At 41.3% G+C, this 20017-nt stretch overlaps 1 protein-coding gene and 1 long non-coding RNA gene across 3 annotated transcripts in view; one reads left to right on the forward strand and one right to left on the reverse strand.

Annotated features, from left to right (window-relative positions):
* The window catches only part of CRYBG3 (crystallin beta-gamma domain containing 3), a 205349-nt gene that overhangs the window by 65753 nt on the left and 119579 nt on the right, over positions 1 to 20017 (reverse strand). For both annotated transcript variants that reach the window (XM_073584406.1, XM_073584407.1), the window contains exons 4-6: positions 13759 to 19180; positions 11852 to 11899; positions 679 to 794 (exon numbers count right to left, since the gene is read on the reverse strand). In XM_073584406.1, the coding sequence (XP_073440507.1) occupies positions 679 to 794; positions 11852 to 11899; positions 13759 to 19180 (5586 nt within the window). The remainder of the gene's footprint in view (positions 1 to 678; positions 795 to 11851; positions 11900 to 13758; positions 19181 to 20017) is intronic.
* On the forward strand, positions 7286 to 8943 carry LOC141097325 (uncharacterized). Its single transcript, XR_012233913.1, has 3 exons — positions 7286 to 7881; positions 7975 to 8075; positions 8576 to 8943. It is a non-coding gene; the product is annotated as an uncharacterized lncRNA (long non-coding RNA).

A 20017-nucleotide genomic window follows, 5' to 3' on the forward strand; every position in this document is an offset into this window, starting at 1 on the left:
CCCACTGAACGCTGTCAGGATTCTCTCGTGCCGGAAATTTACATACATGCGGTCACATGCTGACTAGACATGTGTGGCCTCACTCAATGAAAATGAACGGAGCGAGGCCGGGCACGTCTAGTTGGAATGTGGCCAGAAGTATATAAATCACATACTTGTGCTGACATGACTGTACATCGGCAAGGGCGAATCCTAAAAGTGTGCAGTGCATTCATTGTGAGAATTCAGAAGCTGCAATGTCAGGATTCAGCGCTGCAGGTTCCAGTAGTCATCACATGGACACTTCACTCATATGCGATTTTCTTAGTTATGGTCCTGTGACAACGAGCTTCTCTTCCTGCTTCTTTCAGTTTTTTACTGAACATTGAGAGCATTAGGAGGAGCAGCTCGTGGGTACATAGCTAAGTGTGCAAGTCGCATATGTACTTGGGGGGGGGGGGGCGCCGAACCGAATTCTTGCCCCGGGTGCCAGAAAGCCTAGATACGCCTCTGATCTGGGGAGTGGCTTTGCAGATTCTTTTTCTTTCTGAGCAGGTCACATTGTTTTGGCACCTTCCTCTATTGTGGGGGAGTAGCAGGAAAAAAATGTGATTAATTTGTTATCTGTATGAAAGAATCATGTAATGAAAGTATTACTAATAATAACAACATTATAAAACCTATAACCTTTATTCTTACCATCCTCTGATGACTCGAATATTTACTCCATTGGGAAATGCCCAAGATGTTGCATCCAGAACATCAGCTTTCAGCTCAATCTTGTTCTCCTGATCGATTATATCAGAAAGGATCGCCTGTATTTAGTAAAAGACACATCAAGATAAGGCACATGGAATATAGTCCAGTAGAACTATAGAAAAAAAGTTGATTTGTCAGTGTAACGAATCTCAGAGGGGTGTCATACTTTCAAGTAGAGTTTAGGGTTCTGCCAAATCAGAGATGGTTTGTTTCAATTTACTGTAAGTCCCATAATTTCGAAGAGGTCTGATTAATTATCTGGATACTACATCACAGCATGAACATTGGATATGAAGAGGTTAATGTGGGTAAAACAACTAAATGAGGATTTAATAATTCAGGAAGTTCCTTCAGGAAAATGCATGATATATCCGATATATCCAGCGCAAAGATCTAACACAAATTGTCAGAAAATTACTGTCATCCTCATGAGATTGACATTAAATGCACAGTAATTGCTGCGGTCTGAGCGCAGTAATATAGTTAGAAACACTAGCTTTACTTTGGAAAGAAAGCTATACATGCCACAAAACAAGGCAAAGTAATGTGGATGGCCGCCTAAGGATTTAATAGGCGGAACAAGAAAGAGCAGACTAGAGCAAGAGCCACGAGAATGAGCAGATCAATTCTCAGGATCCTGATCCAGCGGCCACAGAATATTGAAGTGGAGCCGTGTGAACCACCTCCTACCTAACACAGAGAACTGGAGAAACAAATAGGCTATTCTGCGCTGCTGTGGAGAAAAAATGGGGGATGCCAATACAATTTCAGGTGGTTTTATTTATCAGCGCGTTTCGAATTATAAAACTTCTTCATCAGGACAAACCACGTAGCTTCTCCTGATGAAGAAGTTTTATACTTCAAAAAGCATTGACGAATAAAACCACCTCAAATTGCATTGGCATCCCAGATTAGCCCATTTGTTTCTCCAATTCTGTGTTTTTACCTCTTGTGCATCTGCAGCCTTAACGGGAACCTGTCAGCAGGATTGTGCACAGTAACCTACACACAGTGTCAGGTCGGCGCCGTTATACTGAGTAAAATGATACCTTGGTTGATGAAATCCATCTTGTGGTTGTTGGTTAATCTTTATTTTCAGTTTTTAGTTAATGATATGCTCGTGCTCCAGGTCGGTCTGTTGGGGGGTCTTTATGTGGTGCTCTGCTTAGCTATTCATAATGACTGCTGACAGGTCACTGCTCCCTCAGTGACCGGCCACCAAGTTTACATAATGAATATTATATATACATATTGAAAAAAAGAGAAAAAACCCTTTTGCAGGCCAGCACAGGTCGTTGGCACCTGCAATGCAGCATAATCGCATGTGTACTGTGTTAATAATAAATGTGCTTGAGGTTGTCCTGATATTAAAAAAAAAAATCCAGTTGAAAATGGCACCCACGCGCCTGCGCAGTAGCAGCTATCAGTGTATACAGATGTGATCCGACAGCTGCTATTGCACAGGTGGCGCCAACTTGCTAAAGGGTTTTCATTTTCCAGTATGTACATACAATATTTATTATGTAAACTAGGGGGCAGGTCAGTGAGGGATCAGTGATCTGTCAGAAGCCATAGGATGAATACCTAACAGAGCACCACATAAAGACCCCCACAGGCCGCCCCGGACCACGAGCATATCATTAACCCAAAACTGAAAATAAAGATTAAACAAGAACCACAAGACGGATTTCATCACCCAAGGTATCATTTTAATCAGTGTAATGGTGCCGACCTGACACTGTCTGTAGGTTACTGTGCACAATCCTGCTGACAGGTTCCCTTTAAGACTTATAGGTGGTTGCGTGAACTGAACACACCCAGGTAAGCACAATTGTGCATATCCTTCTAGATTATTACCCAGATAAAACACTATTTGCACTTTGTCCCCTCTCCAATTTCTCTCTCTTGGACCTCCTACCTAATAGCATCACCGGCTCTTCTTTGGAGTTGCCGGACTCGTGTGCATCACACAACAATGACATGGTGCCAAACCGGCAAATCAAAAGAGGAGTTGAGGATGCCAACAGATAGGAGTTTTGTCACAGGGCTCCCGTCTAGTGGCCACAAAATACAGTGCCCCGACCGCTGGACCAGGATCCTTCTGTTTAACATTATAGGGAATATATAAACATTTTTTGGGATGAAACAAACCTGTTCATATCCATAATTTCAGAATGGAATGGTTAATAAACAAGTGTGATGTCCGGGTGCACACAAGCCTTTGTCGATGTAATTTAAGACTGTTCATAATCACGATATAGACCAAATTCTGGATTTTTATTATTATATGTACAGTATTAAAGTGTTCTCTGCTTTGAAGAAACCTTACATATTAGAAGGGTCTCTTGACAATAAACTAATAGCAATGTATTCCCCAGCTAAGACACCCAGAGACAGAATGTAATCAGTGTCCAAGTGCTCAATTTCTCTGCAGCACCACCACAGGAAACATGAAGCATTACAGAAGGATAGGTCCTCCAGAGAAAGTGAGAGATACTCCTAGCAGTTGTCTCCTCAATATAACCCTACCTCTCTAATAAGGTATTTGAAACTTTTGGATTTTCTAAACTGGACAACCTTTCTAATAAGATGCTTTTCTTGTTGAAATCCTATAGGAATTTGCATAGAGACATTACAGATCCCCCGTCCATCCATTCCTTGTGTGCTGGAAACCGATAAATCAGGCTGGAATCAATTAGGATTATTTATTAGCAGCCGGTGGCACATTAGTACAGCTCCTTTGTAGTTTACTAATAAAATGTTAATTTGGCATGTTGCGTTAAGATCACAGAGGCGACTTCTTGAACCTTTAGATGAGCTTCGCTTGTTTTGCAAAGTAATTTGTTGATGATGAGTGTTTAACAGAACAAGTTAATTATGTTGGTGTTTTGTAATGAACCTCTAGCGCCCCTGACATCCAGACGCCTCCATTACTATGCAGCGCACCAGGAACGAAACAATCAGCTTTTAAATTAGTTAAAGGCAGATTCTAAAGAAAAAGTCAATCAATAATGTAAGATTAGGTAAATGAGGACACTTCAGCTGCGTGATGTATTAGTCTGCTCTACTTCCACTAATGGGCAATACTAAGTGTTGTCCCAGGTCCTTCTGTCAGTCACAGTAATGTGTGTGTACCGTACTTTCTGTCTGGTGTGGTAATTCACTTCATATGATGTTATGGAATAATAGTAGGACTTATAATAAAGAAAATCAGTATAGTGAAGACAGCAGCAGACATTTTTAAATAGTCTGTTTACAAGCTGCATAATGTTCTTTATGGCACATTTTCATTGATGGCTTTTCATGGTGATCTTAGGGCACAAGGAAAATACTTATGGGGCAAAACAATTAACTAAAGGATTCTTCTCCATTTTCCTCAATTCTTGCAATCGGTAGGGTTCTCGACACCTAGATTATCACTGATACAAACTTCTGACAAGCCTCTATAACAGAGGTCATCAACCTTTCTTACCTGGAGAACCACATTGAGCTCTGAGAGAGGGTTGTGAGCCACATTGAGCTCTGAGAGAGGGTTGTGAGCCACATTGAGCTCTGAGAGAGGGTTGTGAGCCACATTTAGCTCTGAGAGAGGGTTGTGAGCCACATTTAGCTCTGAGAGAGGGTTGTGAGCCACATTTAGCTCTGAGAGAGGGTTGTGAGCCACACTGAGCTCTGAGAGAGGGTTGTGAGCCACATTTAGCTCTGAGAGAGGGTTGTGAGCCACATTTAGCTCTGAGAGAGGGTTGTGAGCCACATTGAGCTCTGAGAGAGGGTTGTGAGCCACATTGAGCTCTGAGAGAGGGTTGTGAGCCACATTGAGCTCTGAGAGGGTTGTGAACCACATTGAGCTCTGAGAGAGGATTGTGAGCCACATTGAGCTCTGAGAGAGGGTCGTGAGCCACATTGAGCTCTGAGAGAGGGTCGTGAGCCACATTTAGCTCTGAGAGAGGGTCGTGAGCCACATTTAGCTCTGAGAGAGGGGCACAAGCCACATCCAGCTCTGAGAGAGGGGCACAAGCCACTTCCAGCTCTGAGAGAGGGGCACGAGCCACTTCCAGCTATGAGAGAGGCACAAGCCACTTCCAGCTCTGAGAGAGGCACAAGCCACTTCCAGCTCTGAGAGAGGGGCACAAGCCACTTCCAGCTCTGAGAGAGGGGCACAAGACACTTCCAGCTCTGAGAGAGGGACACAAGACACTTCCAGCTATGGGAGAGGGGCACAAGCCACTTCCAGCTCTGAGAGAGGGGCACAAGCCACTTCCAGCTCTGAGAGAGGGGCACAAGCCACTTCCAGCTCTGAGAGAGGGACACAAGCCACATCCAGCTATGAGAGAGGGACACGAGCCACATCCAGCTCTGAGAGAGTGTCGAGAGCCACATCCAGCTCTGAGAAAGGGTCGAGAGCCACATCCAGCTCTTGACCCACTCTCAGTAGTGACACTCAGAGCTCCCCATTACCAGTATAATGAGAGCCAATTCTTTTCCACTGAAATTACAAAAGGCAGTATGCCAACCTCCAGGGTTTACCATCTTACCCCCAATTCAAATATGCTCTTAACAGTTGTTTGCTACACCTGGTACTCAGGGCCGGATTATAGGAGGGGCAGGCGGGGCTTCAGCCCCGGGGCCCCCACCACAAGAGCTTCTAAGGGGGCCCCCACCACTGGGCAGCGACCGCCAACGCAGCGCGAGGATAAATATTAGACGCCGTCAGTGAATAGCAGGAACGGAGCGGCCGGCAAGGGTCCGTCCTGCTTCCAGCCCGGAGGCCGCGCTTCCTGTTTTCACACGTCATCATTCAGCGGCCACTGCTGTGTGAGGGAGGAAGCGCTGGCGATGCTGCGGAGGACAGGTGAGAGGAGAGAGGTGGTGTCTTGTGTGTGTATGTATGTGTGTATCAGTGTACGTATGTATGTATGTATGTCTGTGTCTGTGTGTGTGTATATCTGTGTGTATGATGGAGCAGGCAGAGGCAGTGATGGGACATGGGAGTGATGGTCTAGAAGGCAATGATGGGGGTGATGGAGCAGGCAGTGATGGGGGTGATGGAGCAGGCAGTGATGGGGGTGATGGAGCAGGCAGTGATGGGGTGATGGAGCAGGCAGTGATGGGGTGATGGAGCAGACAATGATGGGGGTGATGGAGAAGGCAGTGATGGGGTGATGGAGCAGGCAATGATGGGGGTGATGGAGCAGGCAGTGATGGGGTGATGGAGCAGACAATGATGGGGGTGATGGAGAAGGCAGTGATGGGGTGATGGAGCAGGCAATGAGGGGAGTGATGGGGGTGATGGAGCAGGCAATGATGGGGTGATGGAGCAGACAATTATGGGAGTGATGGAGCAGGCAGTGATGGGGTGATGGAGCAGACAATGATGGGAGTTATGGGGTGATGGAGCAGGCAATGATGGGGGTGATGGAGCAGGCAGTGATGGGGTGATGGAGAAGGCAGTGATGGGGTGATGGAGCAGGCAATGATGGGGGTGATGGAGCAGGCAATGATGGGGTGATGGAGCAGACAATTATGGGAGTGATGGAGCAGGCAGTGATGGGGTGATGGAGCAGACAATGATGGGAGTTATGGGGTGATGGAGCAGGCAATGATGGGGGTGATGGAGCAGGCAGTGATGGGGTGATGGAGAAGGCAGTGATGGGGTGATGGAGCAGGCAATGATGGGGGTGATGGAGCAGGCAATGATGGGGTGATGGAGCAGACAATGATGGGAGTGATGGAGCAGGCAATTATGGGGTGATGGAGCAGACAATGATGGGATGATGGAGCAGACAATGATGGGGGTGATGGAGCAGGCAGTGATGTGATGGAGCAGGCAATGATGGGGTGATGGAGCAGGCAATGATGGGAGTGATGGAGCAGGCAATGATGGGAGTGATGGGGGAAGGCAGTGATGGGGTGATGGAGAACGCAGTGATGGGGTGATGGAGAAGGCAATGATGGGAGTGATGGCGTGATGGAGCAGGCAATGATGGGGGTGATGGAGCAGACAATGATGGGAGTGATGGGGTGATGGAGCAGGCAATGATGGGAGTGATGGGGAGAAAGCAGTGATGGGGTGATGGAGAAGGCAGTGATGGGGAGAAGACAATGATGGGGTGATGGTCGAGAGGGCAATGATGGGGTGGTGGGTGAGAATGCAATGATGGTGGTGGTGGAGGAGGAGGAAATGATGGAGGTGGTGGAATGGGCAATGATGGGAGTGGTGGGGGAGAAAGCAAAGATAGTGGTGGAGAAGAAAATGATGGAGGTGGGGGAGAGGACAATAATGGGATGCGAGGGGAGGAGGACAATGAGGGGTGTGGGGGATTGGGATGGGAGGAAGGGGGACTCCCGGACTTATAATGGCCTTAGGAACAGGGGGAGGTGGAGGAAGACATTATCGCTTATTATGTCTAACACAGTCCCTTAGTATATAGTGTACTCACTAATTCTGTATAACACCATCCTTAGTTACATAGTTTCCTCTTTTATTATGTATAACACCATCCCTTATTACGTACCATCCTCTCTAGTTATATATGATGCTGTCCCTGTATAAAATGGTGCTAAAGGACCCTTTCAAGAGTACATTCCCAAATATTGAAATTCTTTTGAGAATGTATTTGGTCTTGATGGTAACCAATTGCAGTGGAGAGAGATCATTCTCCAAAATGAAGCTAATTAAAAACAGACTTCGCAGTACAATGGGCCAGGAACGTCTATCCCACCTTTGCTTGTTAAGTATTGAACATGACATTCTTGAAGAGCTAGACTTTTCAGATCTGATTCAAGAATTTGCTATGAAAAAATCAAGAAAAGTTCACCTCTAAGTTTCCAGTACTTTGGCCTTCCTAAATGTTCCAAAAGGTTTGTAAAACTATGCTCACATTGTGATCAAATATGATATGTACATCCTTAAAAGCTCAGATATGGTATGCTGTAGAGCAGTCAGAAGCAGGGGAGACAGCACAACCCCTTTAATCACTTTAACATAAGTAAAAACATGCGTTTAACCCCTTCTTTTTTTTTCAGTTCCGTTTATGTTTAATACATTATGGGTGTTCTGTTCGTGGCATCAAATCTGTTATCATACATCTTGGATTACCTGGATATATACATCTTAAATTATACATGGAGAATAACTGTTAGGTAAGCAAAGCTGCAAAGTTCTAGTCTGCTCATATATCCATTCCATTCTAATGATGATTATTTTAACTTTTTATAATTTTCATTTCCTTATAGCATACAAGTTGTGTTTTGAGGTTACTACAAGAATCATTGGATGTTTGATGGATAGAGTTCATATGATCCTTCTCAACGTACTCTATTTCATTATATGATGGGTAAGTGAAATTTTTAAGGCACATATAAAAATTTTTGCATTTAATGCTGGTACTAATGTTGACATTTTACTTATTCTTTGTGTTAATTTTCCCCTGGAGCTCTGCAATCTGATGACAGACATGTGTTGGATACAGAGATTTGACAGGGGGGTGGTAAAACTTAGTTGTCAATTTATTCACGACTTTCTAAGAGGTATTACAGAAAAAGTACAATTCAGAGTTATGGGAAAAGATGCTTTGAAATTGTTATATTATGTGGAAAGCAAGAGAGCCAGACAAAATCATACATCATTGTGGGAAAAAATACAGTAAAGCTTGTAATGTATACATTTATTTAAGCTTTTATCTGTACACACTTTTATATAAAGCATGTTTTCGATCGCTAACACCTCCCCCTTGTACTTGGAGATGCTCACAGGCACATTAAGACAGGTGATATATCCTCCTTCAGCCAACAGACCTGTATTCAAAGAATGCTTCTTTTTCTTCTCTTACTATAGGAGAGCAAGCCACTACTCCGGAGATAATACTAATAGAGAGCATATTGTTATACAGTAGTTAGCAACAATTGCTGCCGGTGAAAACTTTCCCTTTCTGCATTTTTATTATTCCTTGGCTGTCTTAACATTGGGTTCAATAAAAAAAAATGTGAGTAACTCTTTCTGTCTATAATTGGACTGCTTTGAGTTATCCTGGACTGTATCTCTATTGTAGTACTGTAAATCTGAATGTGGCAGAACAAGAGGATAAGATTAGATTGTACATCTAAGTGCTACAGTTCGCGCTCTACTGTTATGGCTAAAATGTTAATGATATGGGGGCCCCCACCAGATTTTCTGCCCAGGGGCCCCCACCAACCTTAATCCGGCCCTGCTGGTACTAATACACCAAGCTGGCAGACAGCTGTGAGTCACACATTTCGGGCCCTCGAGCCACATGTGGCTCTCGAGTTACAGGTTAGGGACCCCTGCCCTATAACATCTTAGCAGTCTATCTAAATTATAAGCACACATTGAAGGGAATGTATCATCAGGAATGAGTTATCGTTTAAATCGGGCTCGATGTTAAACGTATTTTGAAAGCTATTTTGACACTTTTTTTCCTCCACGTCACAATCTGTATTAAAAAAATCCACATTTATTTTTTTTACATTGGCCACTGGTGATATTTTAGAATCCTGTTTTGTAGAAAAACTTTTCAGCAGGCTCATTATAAAAGACAGGATTATATTGCTATGTAACCCCTTTGTACGCAGCTAATAAAACACAGATCACAAATGGTGATGTCACAGCTCCTACTGCCTTGACAAGGACTTTTGCACATGCTCATTAGATGCTTCGGTACAATAGTCTCAGTCAGTCTTCTGCTGCTAACGTACATGTGAATTTCCTAAAAAATATCCAGGATTTCAATTTTTTTTAATACCGATCAAATGAGAAAAGAAAAAAAGAGAAAAATATTGTTAAAAATTAAAAATTGCATTAAACATAAAAACCTGATTAAGGCTATGTGCCCACGTGGCGATTTTTAACCGTTTTTGCCGCGATTTTCGGCGCGAAAACGTTTAAAAATCGTGTACAGAACGCCCCCCATGCATTCCTATGGCATTCCGCACATGCAGTGCTAATGCTGCGTTTTTTTCCGTGGTGGAATCGCATTGCGGAAAAAATCGCAGCATGCTCATTCTTTTATGCGGAATCGTAAAGAACTGCCGCGATTCCGCACCCATAGGAATGCATGAGAATCGCTTACTTCCTGCATGTGGCTATGCCCACCATGCGGGAAGTTAAGCGTCTCATGTGCGGTTGGTACCCACGGTGTGGAGGAGAGGAGACTGTCCTCCAGGCCCTGGGTACCATACCTCTGCAAAAAAAAGAATAAAAAATCGGGGTATATTTACCTTCCGACGTCCCGCGCTGCATTCCCGGCCTCAGCGTTCCCAGTAATGCCTTGCGGCAAGGTCCTGTGATGACGTAGTCTCGCGTGACTCTAGCGGTCTCGCGAGATCGCTATAGCAACACGAGACCAACGTTATCACAGGTCTCGCAAGGCATCGCTGGGAACGCTGAGGCCGGGAATGCAGCGAGTGACGTCAGAAGGTAAATATACCCCGATTTTTTATTCTTTTTTAGCATTTTAACATTCTATCTTTTACTATTGAGGCCGCATAGGCGGCTTCAATAGTAAAAACCTGGTCACACTTGTCAAACACTATGTTTGACGAGTGTGACCAACCTGTCAATCACTTTCCAAGCGATGCTTCAAATCGCTTGGAAAGTGCTTGAATATCGCACACGAAAATCGCGGCAAAATCAAGATCATAATCGCGGTGAAATCGCGAGGAAAAAAACAGCGCGATTTCTGGGAAGGAGTCCGGTTTTTAGTGTCCGGAATAAAACGTTACGTGGGCACATAGCCTTAAACAGATCGTGATTTTGTGAAAACACATTCACTTTAATGGGAACCTATCAAATTATTTAGGCTGGGTTCACTTGAGTATTTGGTGCAAATTTTTACACAGTGTATCTGCAGCTTTTTTTGCAGCAACAGAATCCGTGTCTTATATATGGATTTTGATGCAGTTTTTCTGCAGATCTGGTGCAAATTTCAAGCTTTCTATTGTGCTTTCTGCACAAAGAATTGTTATGCTGTAAATTTAAAAAAATACAAGAAAAACAATTTGTGCACAAAGAAAGAAACAAAGCGCAGTATCAGGATGAGATCAAGTTAAAACTCATCCATTTAGCTAGAACTGAAAAATGCTGCAGATTTTACAGGTGAAAAATCCACACATAAAATCCCCATAATGTATGCGACATGTGAGCACAGTCTAACTACACTGCCTGGTAGGGTGGAAATAGCCGGCTTCATACATACCTTCCTGGCCACAAATGGATGCTCCTCTATGGAGAAAAATAAAGTTGAATCTTTTTGTAAATGAGGTTACAAGGTCCTCGAGGGTGGGCCGATTAACCGCTAGTCTAGGGCATTTATCCTATTACGTCTTGACAATGAAAAATAACACATTTCTATGCATATAATAAAATAATATTCACTATTTTATGGTCATCCCATTCCGCAGCAAATTACACTACATTACCATACAGGAAGATATCAGACTTGTCTGCTAGGACACATACAGAAGTACTTAACCCCTAACATAAGAAACTCCATACCCCGGAGTTGAAGAACACAAGAAGTACATGTGCATTTAACTAAAAACCTTTCAATGACTTGAAACAGCTTTTCAAACAAATGTAAAAAGCTACTTTGCTCTTTCAAGTGGTCGGCCAGTCTTGTGCAACTTTTCTTTTCATGTCTAACCCTAACATGTAACAGAAAACACCATTAGATGAAATTTCAGGTTAGTTGCTCGTTAAAAGTCAAAATAAATAAGAATGAAACTTCAGGGGGGTCTATGATATGTAGTGCTGACTCATTCTGCAACATATGTTTATTGGGGTTGATGCACAGATATCAGTTACATTGCTACAAATCTCCATATTGTCATAATAAAAGGTTTTTATTGTCTTTAGTCTCCACTAGGGGGAGCACAGAACATTAATGAAGACAGATGCATTTTCGAGTTCAATGGTAGTTGTAGAAATAGGTCGTCAGGATATCCCACCCCAAAAAAAATACAAGGGAGAAAGAATAAAAAGCTGTAAGGGCAGTACGGAATTGTGGAAGCTAATTTGAGTAGAAGAAGTATACTAGTATTCCGCTATAGTCAGTAATAAAGTTTAATAATAAATACAATAAGGTGGAAAACAAACCTTTCCAGGCCTCGGGTTAAACTTTAAAGTGTCTGAATCAGCTGCGTTCTGAAATCACAGAAGAAAAAAAAAGAGTTTACCAGAAGATTCAGTAAAAATTGATTACTTCTTGGATGTAAAAATAAATGTAGAAATATCAGTAAGTATCCAGCATACAACAACAGCAAGGCCGGGATCACACATGGGAGAAACACGGCCGAGTATCGCATGTTAATACTCTCAGGAGCGGATTGTGCGGCTCCATGTATTGCTATACAGCCGCACGCTCCAATCCGAGTGCCAGCAGCAGTGCCGGCTATTAACATGCGAGACTTGGCCTTATTCCTCACATGTGTGATCTCGGCCTAACTCACAGAGTTGATTTGGTTACCATGTACTGCAGTTTTTACTTGATTTTTTTCATTTTTATTCCTATTACTATTTTTTCCCATTTTAGATAGAGAGCTTTCCAGGGGTTTTTTTGTGTTTTATTCCATTAATATTTGAAAACAATTGTATACTGAAATTGTAAAAGACCAGTGTTCTGGTGATCTCTACAGGCTAGTATAATTATTTCTATATTAAAAATCCATGTATAAGTATAACATTTTGGACTTTTGAGTGACTATTAGTCAATTTCCCCATTTTTTTATATTCTCCCCTTTTTTTCTAGTTTTTAAAATCATGATGATTTGTGCGTGAACATTTGTCTTATTCAGATAGTTTGCTGCATGATGTCAGAAGAATTATCACCCTCCTAACCCCCCATAATCACACACACTTGGCAGTGTTGAGAAAGGGGTGAAAGGCAACTTCCCGAGCACTCTGGCCATGAGTTACCTTCCAGGTAAAATCCACCATGCTTAAACAGGATTCTAAATGTGCGTAAGAAATAACAGGCAGGTAATTGCTACCAATCTGCCTGTTGTGCCCGGCGCCATTCTCCACCAGCACAGAACAGTCACAGACGTCCGCTGACGTCACGTCAACTGAGCAACAGTTTGTCTTACTGTTGTCATGCTGATTGACAGCTGGCTCTCTGCTGCCTAACTGGGAAAGACTGCTGTCAATCAGTATGACGTCAGTAGCCCACCCTGTCAATGGGAAGCTGCTGCTCTGTTGACAGGGAGCAGCTGAATCTCTGGCAGGAGCGGCTAATGACCGATGTCTGGTACAACAGACAGATAGTTGCCCCTGTTAGCAACAACATGCCCTTTTTTATTGTCCCAGATATCCCCTTTAATCCTTTCCTATCAGGCTGCCTGTAACAGATCTCTTATACTTGTAGCCAGTTTAAAAATGAAAATATTTATATAAATTTTATAGTAAAAAGATTCAGCATGATTTGTAAGTTATTAATTGAAATATCTATTCATACTGAGCTTAGGAGTCCAGTGGGTGGTCCTACTTAGTGTGATATGAGAAGGAAAAAACTGGAAGCTGACAAAGTGCAAAATAGTGCACAATAGGGTCTTATCTGGGTAGCAATAGTAACAGAAATGCACAAATTGTGCTCACCTGTTTGGGTTATGCGCACACAACCACTGATAGCGCTTTACGCTGCTGCAGAAAAACAAGGAGATAAATACATTAAAAGAAAGAGAAATTGGGTTGTTCTGTGTCTCCGTGAAAGAATGGAAGATGCCAATCCAGTAGAATGTGATTTATTCGTCAACACGTTTCAAAGTATACAACTTCTTCCTCAGGTTGTCCTGATGAAGGGGTTCATGGCAGCACAGGACAACCCATTTCCTCTTTCTTTTCATGTACTTAGTGAGGTAAGCACAATCGTACAGAATAAGGCTACCAATCACTATGGTGGAATCTTAAGCCCAGTAGTAATATGGATTTCTTTCAATAAACTCATATAGTGTATGTTTTGACATGAAAACAAATATAATATTCCACATGGTAGCAGCACTTCTTACTGTATCACTTTCTGCCTTTATCTTCGAGTTTTCTAGTTTCTCTTGAGCGGGACTTTCATTTGTTTCTATACTGGATAAGTAGTTTTGTGTAGCGTTGAAATACTGATAATAAACACTTTTAGGAGTGACTCGTGGTTTTTTATCTGTTGCAGAGCTCTGAGTGGGCAGTGCAGAATCTGAAGTCAGTGAATTGACAACAATTGTATTCGGAGAAGGATCCGTGCTCTGATTCGGATTGGGTTCAGATTTTGGTGACGCTGATGCTTCACTACTTAAACATGGGATTGAATATTTGGATTTTTTCCCAGAAATGTCAGGCTGTGACGTTAAATTGAGAAGAAAAGACTGACGTCCTAAAGCTGGATTTGATTTGTTTTCTGCAAAGGATTTGGATATGAACAAACCAGACCGTGCACCTGAAGAAGCTTTATCATCTTCAGGTGCTGAGGCAGCAAGGTTTGTCTTAGAAGGGCAGGTGATGTCCTCTGGTTCACGTGATCCATCCTTATTAAACCTGTCACTGGCAACAGGTACTTCACTACTCGATGATAAATATATTTCTTCACGGGACGTGTCTTCCAAATCAGCCTCTTTCAAGCGATCTGATACAGATTGCAACAGTGATAAGATTGATGTGTGGTCATGGCCACTGTTCCTTGCTGCCCTCTCATTAAACCTTGGTGAACTACTGCTGGACATGGCGTCTTCACAAGCACTATCGTCTTCGTATATCGGTGACAGAGCATAAGGATAAATCTTGACACGTCTTGACTGCACAGGAAGAAATGAATCATTGTCAGAGGCCTGGTCGCTGCCACCATCATTTTCCTCATCTGTTGACTCCTCATCGCTTCCACTTACTTCAACATAATGACTATTATATACTGAAAAATGTAAGAAGTCGCAGAGCTCTGCAAAGTTGCTGCTTTCTTCATCAATATTATTATAAATAAAGTCTTCCATTGATCCTTCGGTCTCAATAGATATGGATTCTTTGGGTGTGTCACAAGACTTGTCATCAAAGGTCAGATCTCCATTGGTATAACTTTCCTCTATTGAGTTGTGTGTATCCGCTTTAACAGAGATTCTAGAAGAGCCAGGAAGTTCTTCATCATCTGTCTTTCTTAAAACTTTAATTTCTATGGTACTGCCCACATCATTTTCACTCATGTCTTTGGTGACTCTTGAGTCTAACTTATTTAATAAATTAGGTTCTGTTTCTTGTCTAGACTCAAGAATCCGAGACCCTTCAGTCGATTGAAAAATATTAGAATTTATTTCACAAGAAGGAAGATGGACTATATTGTCACAGCCCAATGAAGGAACATCATGGTTTGAGTTTGCTGAATCCTCACCTGGACCGTTTTGATTGTTCGTGGATATGTCATTAAGACCAGTGATTGTTTTTTGCTGTGTTGCTTCATTTTTGGTCAGATCCTTATTTAGGACATTTGGAATAATGTTAGTATCCACCATCTGTTTAGAAGACGATATAACATCATTCACTATTCCCACCGCCATGGACATAATGAGATCTGTGTCATCTATAAGTAAATGGTCAGACGGTTTCTGTGTACACTTAACTAGGATCTCATCAGGATGGTCTTCAAGATCTTTACTCTTGTCACTTTGACTCTCTATTATGTGTTGTATATCTGTTAGACTTTGGTTGATATTTTGAATTTCACCAACGGCAGAATGCAACACACTGAAAATAATCTCGTTGGCTTTTTTCTCGAACAATTCGTTTGATGACCGAGAATGGTCCTTACCTGGTAGGATAAGTTTTGCATTTGTACGACGTGAAGAAATTATTTCAGTTTTGTCACTAACATCATGGAGTAATGCTGAATGTAACAGTAAACTGTTTAACTTTTCTTTATTCATTTTTGTATCAGGAGTTAATTCTGAAGGTGATTCACCAAGTTCCTTCAATGAATCATTAGACATAACGGTCTCACTTGCCAATTCCCTTTCTGATCTATGTGTTGGGAGGGAAACATTTATGATGTTGTCACTACTGTAGACATTAATATTATTGTTTTTTAAATTTTCTATTAAGATTTCTGGTGATTTGTCTGATATTTTGGGTAATTCTTTTTGAATGCAGGAATACTGTGGAATACTATCAGTGCTGTCCTTACTAGGCAAATCATTAACACGGTTTATAGTCAACTCACTGTCCTTACATGATGGCAAACCATCAGTTTCCAAGTAACAATTTTTTGCATATTTCTCACACTTATTCAAAGTAACATAATCTCCACTATTGTTGGGCAACGCCCCATTTATAACAAAGTCTTTATTGTTTTCAACCTGGAATGTATTTTCCATGCATGTTGGTGGCGGTGACAAGTTTGGTATGCATATGACTTCTTTTGCAAAAGTTGGGCTTTCAAGTTTTGCCACCGATATGATGTCGGAACGCAAATCATACGGTAATTTGACTTCTTCAATGTTCACCGTTTTCATGGACACCTTAGCAACAAAAACATCTGAATTTACTTTGCTAGGTCTGTCTGGAGTTGAAATTTTAATGGATGTTTCCCTAAGCGAATTATTTGTACATCCATCTGTAAGGGATCCAAGCATTTCATCAGGTACAATATTAAAGTTTATCATTGGCTCCTTATTTTGCGATATTGGCACAGTTCGTACGTTGAAACTACTGCTAGGTTTTGGCGTTAAAGTCTCTTCACTTTTTTGAAGAACTGCAAATGGATCTGGAGCATTTTTATTAAATATTTCAGAGTGAAATGTCTTAAGTTGTATGTGTTCATCTGGTGTATAAGCTTGTGACGACACAATGCCTGAATCATTTGGACTGTCAAACTGAACATCGTTGCAATCAACATATGATGGAGAGTCAGATATTGTAGGTGGAGATGGTGAGCGACACTCAATACCATTATCAAATGAAATATCCCTGGAAGTTGCTACTTCATGGTCTTTATTAAGAGATGAAATCTCATTAAAATAACTTTCTGGTATATTTGTGCTATCGGTATGCTGTAAAAAATTTGCAGATTTTATTTGTTGTTTCTTTATGGACGCATTGTCCTCATTGGTCAAATCATTACTATGGCCGGTCTCTGATAACTCCTCATCAAATTCATGTCTTCGTGAGACTTTGAAGCCAAAAGAGTCATTGCTAGTTTCAGAAAAGTGAAATCCAGATTTTGTCTCTAGATGTAAATTGACCTTTGACGGTTCTTTTACTTCTGATTGTATATCATCTGATACATTTGACACAGTGCACATATTTGGCTTCTGGTTTTCTATAATTTTTGAAATTATTCCAGACTCTATCGGTGATTCATCTGAATTTCCATTCAAATGAAGGGCTACATCGTTATTAGGTTGTGGCAGTTCTCCATCTTTAAGATAATTTTCAGGAATAACATTAGTGTTTTTGTGTAGAAATTTTATATTTTCAATTTGTTGCAGATTTTCTGAGGTTCTGAACGTCTCACTCAGTTGTGTATTTAATTTTGGGATATCTTCTAATACTGATGTTTTATCTAAAAATGTATTGTTCAACTCTCCTAAGTGAAAGGATAGCTTGGTATTTGTCTGTGGTTCGGCCTTTAGTAATTCCTCATCATTTTCTGGAATGATGTTAGAATTTAACTCTAGATGTTCTATATTTTCAATTCGGTTCAAATCTTTAGCAATTTTTGATGTTAGTTGTAGAGCTAATTTTGGCAAATCTGAATCTGATGAGACTTTTTCTAACAATGTATTGTCCAACTCATTTAACTTGTAGGATACCTTGGTATTTCGCTCCAGCTCAGTCTTTATTAATTTTTCATTATTTTGTACATCATTCTGTGGAATAATGTTCGCGCTTGTAGGTAGATCTACAATATTTTCAATTTGTTTCGGATCTTCAAAAGTTCTGGGCATCTTAATCAGTTCTAGATGTAAATTTGGAATGTCTTCAGATTGTGATAGGGTTTTATCTAAATATGTACCCTTCAACTCCTGGTCAGGTTGCTTTGGATACCTGTCTCTATATAATTGGAGTTGTTCCTCTATTTCTGAATTGTCTAGAGTAGTTGGCTTCACATCTACAGTACTTCTTGAGGCAAACTCTTCATCTGATTGGAGATCTACAGTGTTTGAAATTCTCCCTAATTCTAGTTTTAAATGATCAGATGTCGATGAGTTCAAGCCGTCACAGTTTTTGCCACTTGACATTTCTAATATGTTGTGTGCAGTTGGGTGTAAAATATTAGATGATTTTTTATGCAGTTTGTCTTCACTGTGCACGGTCACTTCAACACCTTTCTGATTTCCTGCCCAATCCTGTGAATCCAGAACCTCCTCTAGATCGGATTGCTTTAAGGGACTTTGCATGCTGACAGCTCCGCTGCCTCCCAAATCAAAGGAAACGTCTGTGTTTTCTTCTGAACTTTCCTCTAATTCTTCTGTTCTCATCAATGTGTCATCAGGTTCTGGATGTAAATTATCTCTTACTGAAAATTTCTCATATTTTTCGGAATCTGAACTATCAGAAGTGACATGCATTTGCTCTGTCATACATTCATCCAATTTTCCCTTTGTGTTAACTAATAAGTTCTGTGCTTCCTTGAGAGATGGGTCTGTTTTACTCATTACATTGTCATCAGTATTTGTTTGTAGAATTTCTGGAAAACGTACACACTCTTTAATATTTGGTTGATGATCTGACTGCTCTGAATTTGGTTGTTGATGCCTAACAATATCTGAAATACCTAATTCCTTTGGTTCAATGTCTGTATATTGTCCACTTGGCTCTAAGTTCTCTGAATTTGAGCTTTCCAAAGAATGATTTTCTGAGTACTCCCCATTTTGCTTGATATGGGCTAAAATATTTGAACTTCCTCCTAAGGTTGGATGTAACTCTTCTAAGCTTTCTACAGTGTTTGGTTGCAAACATTTTGAGGATTCTTTTGCATTTAGTTGTGGGACATCTTTTATATATGCCTCAATGTTTGGTTGCTGTCCTTCTACTATTTCTGAGAAATTCTCAGGATGGAACTCTTCGGAGTGTGAGAAAACTGGCCGGTCGTTAGCTTCCATTTCTAGATCATTTTTGAATTTTAAGCTCTTTGCATTTTGGACTGTAATGTTATCATTATGCAATTGTGAATTTTGTTCAAGAGGTTCAAGTTTTGATTGCATTTTTTTATGAATCTTGGAAGGAGGTATTTCATCCTGGCAATTTCGATCTGGGACTGGATCCATTTTTATCCGCTCATGCAGCATCAGACAATTTTCTGTGTTAGTTTCTCCAGCAGAACAGGTTTCAGGGTTCTCTTCTTTCTCTGGGATTGGTGAATTTACATCAGCACGCCTCTTTAAAAGCTTCCTGATTCTCCTAGAACCACGGTAGGTGCCATACGTTATTGCAGGGGCATCCTGGACATGTCCATTGAGCCTGTGGAAACATTTATATGGATGTTAAATATGACCATGGTAACATTGTATTGCATAACTACACAACACAAAGTTTGTCAAAAGCAAAACAGCAAAGTAAATTGCATATTGATCTTCAAATCAGAGTGATAGGAATGTAAAAATGATATGCCTGATGATTTTTTGTTATAATGCCGCGTACATTAATAAGATGTTACTGAATAATAACATCATTACAGTTTGGTAACAGCTTAGTGACATACTCATCAGCTATTTGTAGTGGAAGAGATCTCACTCTTCCACTGAGAGGAGGTTGTGTGATCTCGCTCTACATGCCACGATCCCACATCCAGGACGTTCAGGCCCAAGTTTTGCTAGAAACTCAGGCTTTTTCGTGGGGGGCATCAGTGAAGTTAATACATGATATTTAGAATAATCACCATTCTCGGGTTGCACACTCTTTATTCAATAAAAAGGCCAGCCCCAGATTGTAGATAGTGTGAGGCAATGACAGGTGTTATGTGCGAGGGTCGCTATGTATCCCCCAGGATGCACATATAAGCATATTAAAGCCACGGTAGAGCATTGCAGTCACAGATATAGCTGTGGTTGCAATGCAGAATAAAAGTGTGGTCTTGGACAAGCTATTTGCCCAAGGCAAATTTAAGAAAACCCGACATGGCTTTTATTTTTGGAGCGAGTTACAGGAAGGTAGTGGGACAGTTCGCTCCCTCCAAGCCAAGTTTTACAAGTGGCCCATGGCCACAGATTCCATTTAAAAACACAGCAGCAAAGGGTTGAGTGTGTCAGTCTTGGATTGCAAACTGCAGAGAAGGTGGCTCTGCAAGGTACAGCCTGT

This window comes from Dendrobates tinctorius, unplaced genomic scaffold (assembly GCF_039654945.1).
Source record: "Dendrobates tinctorius isolate UK_male_01 unplaced genomic scaffold, ASM3965494v1 ptg000084l, whole genome shotgun sequence".
NCBI lineage: Eukaryota > Metazoa > Chordata > Amphibia > Anura > Dendrobatidae > Dendrobates > Dendrobates tinctorius.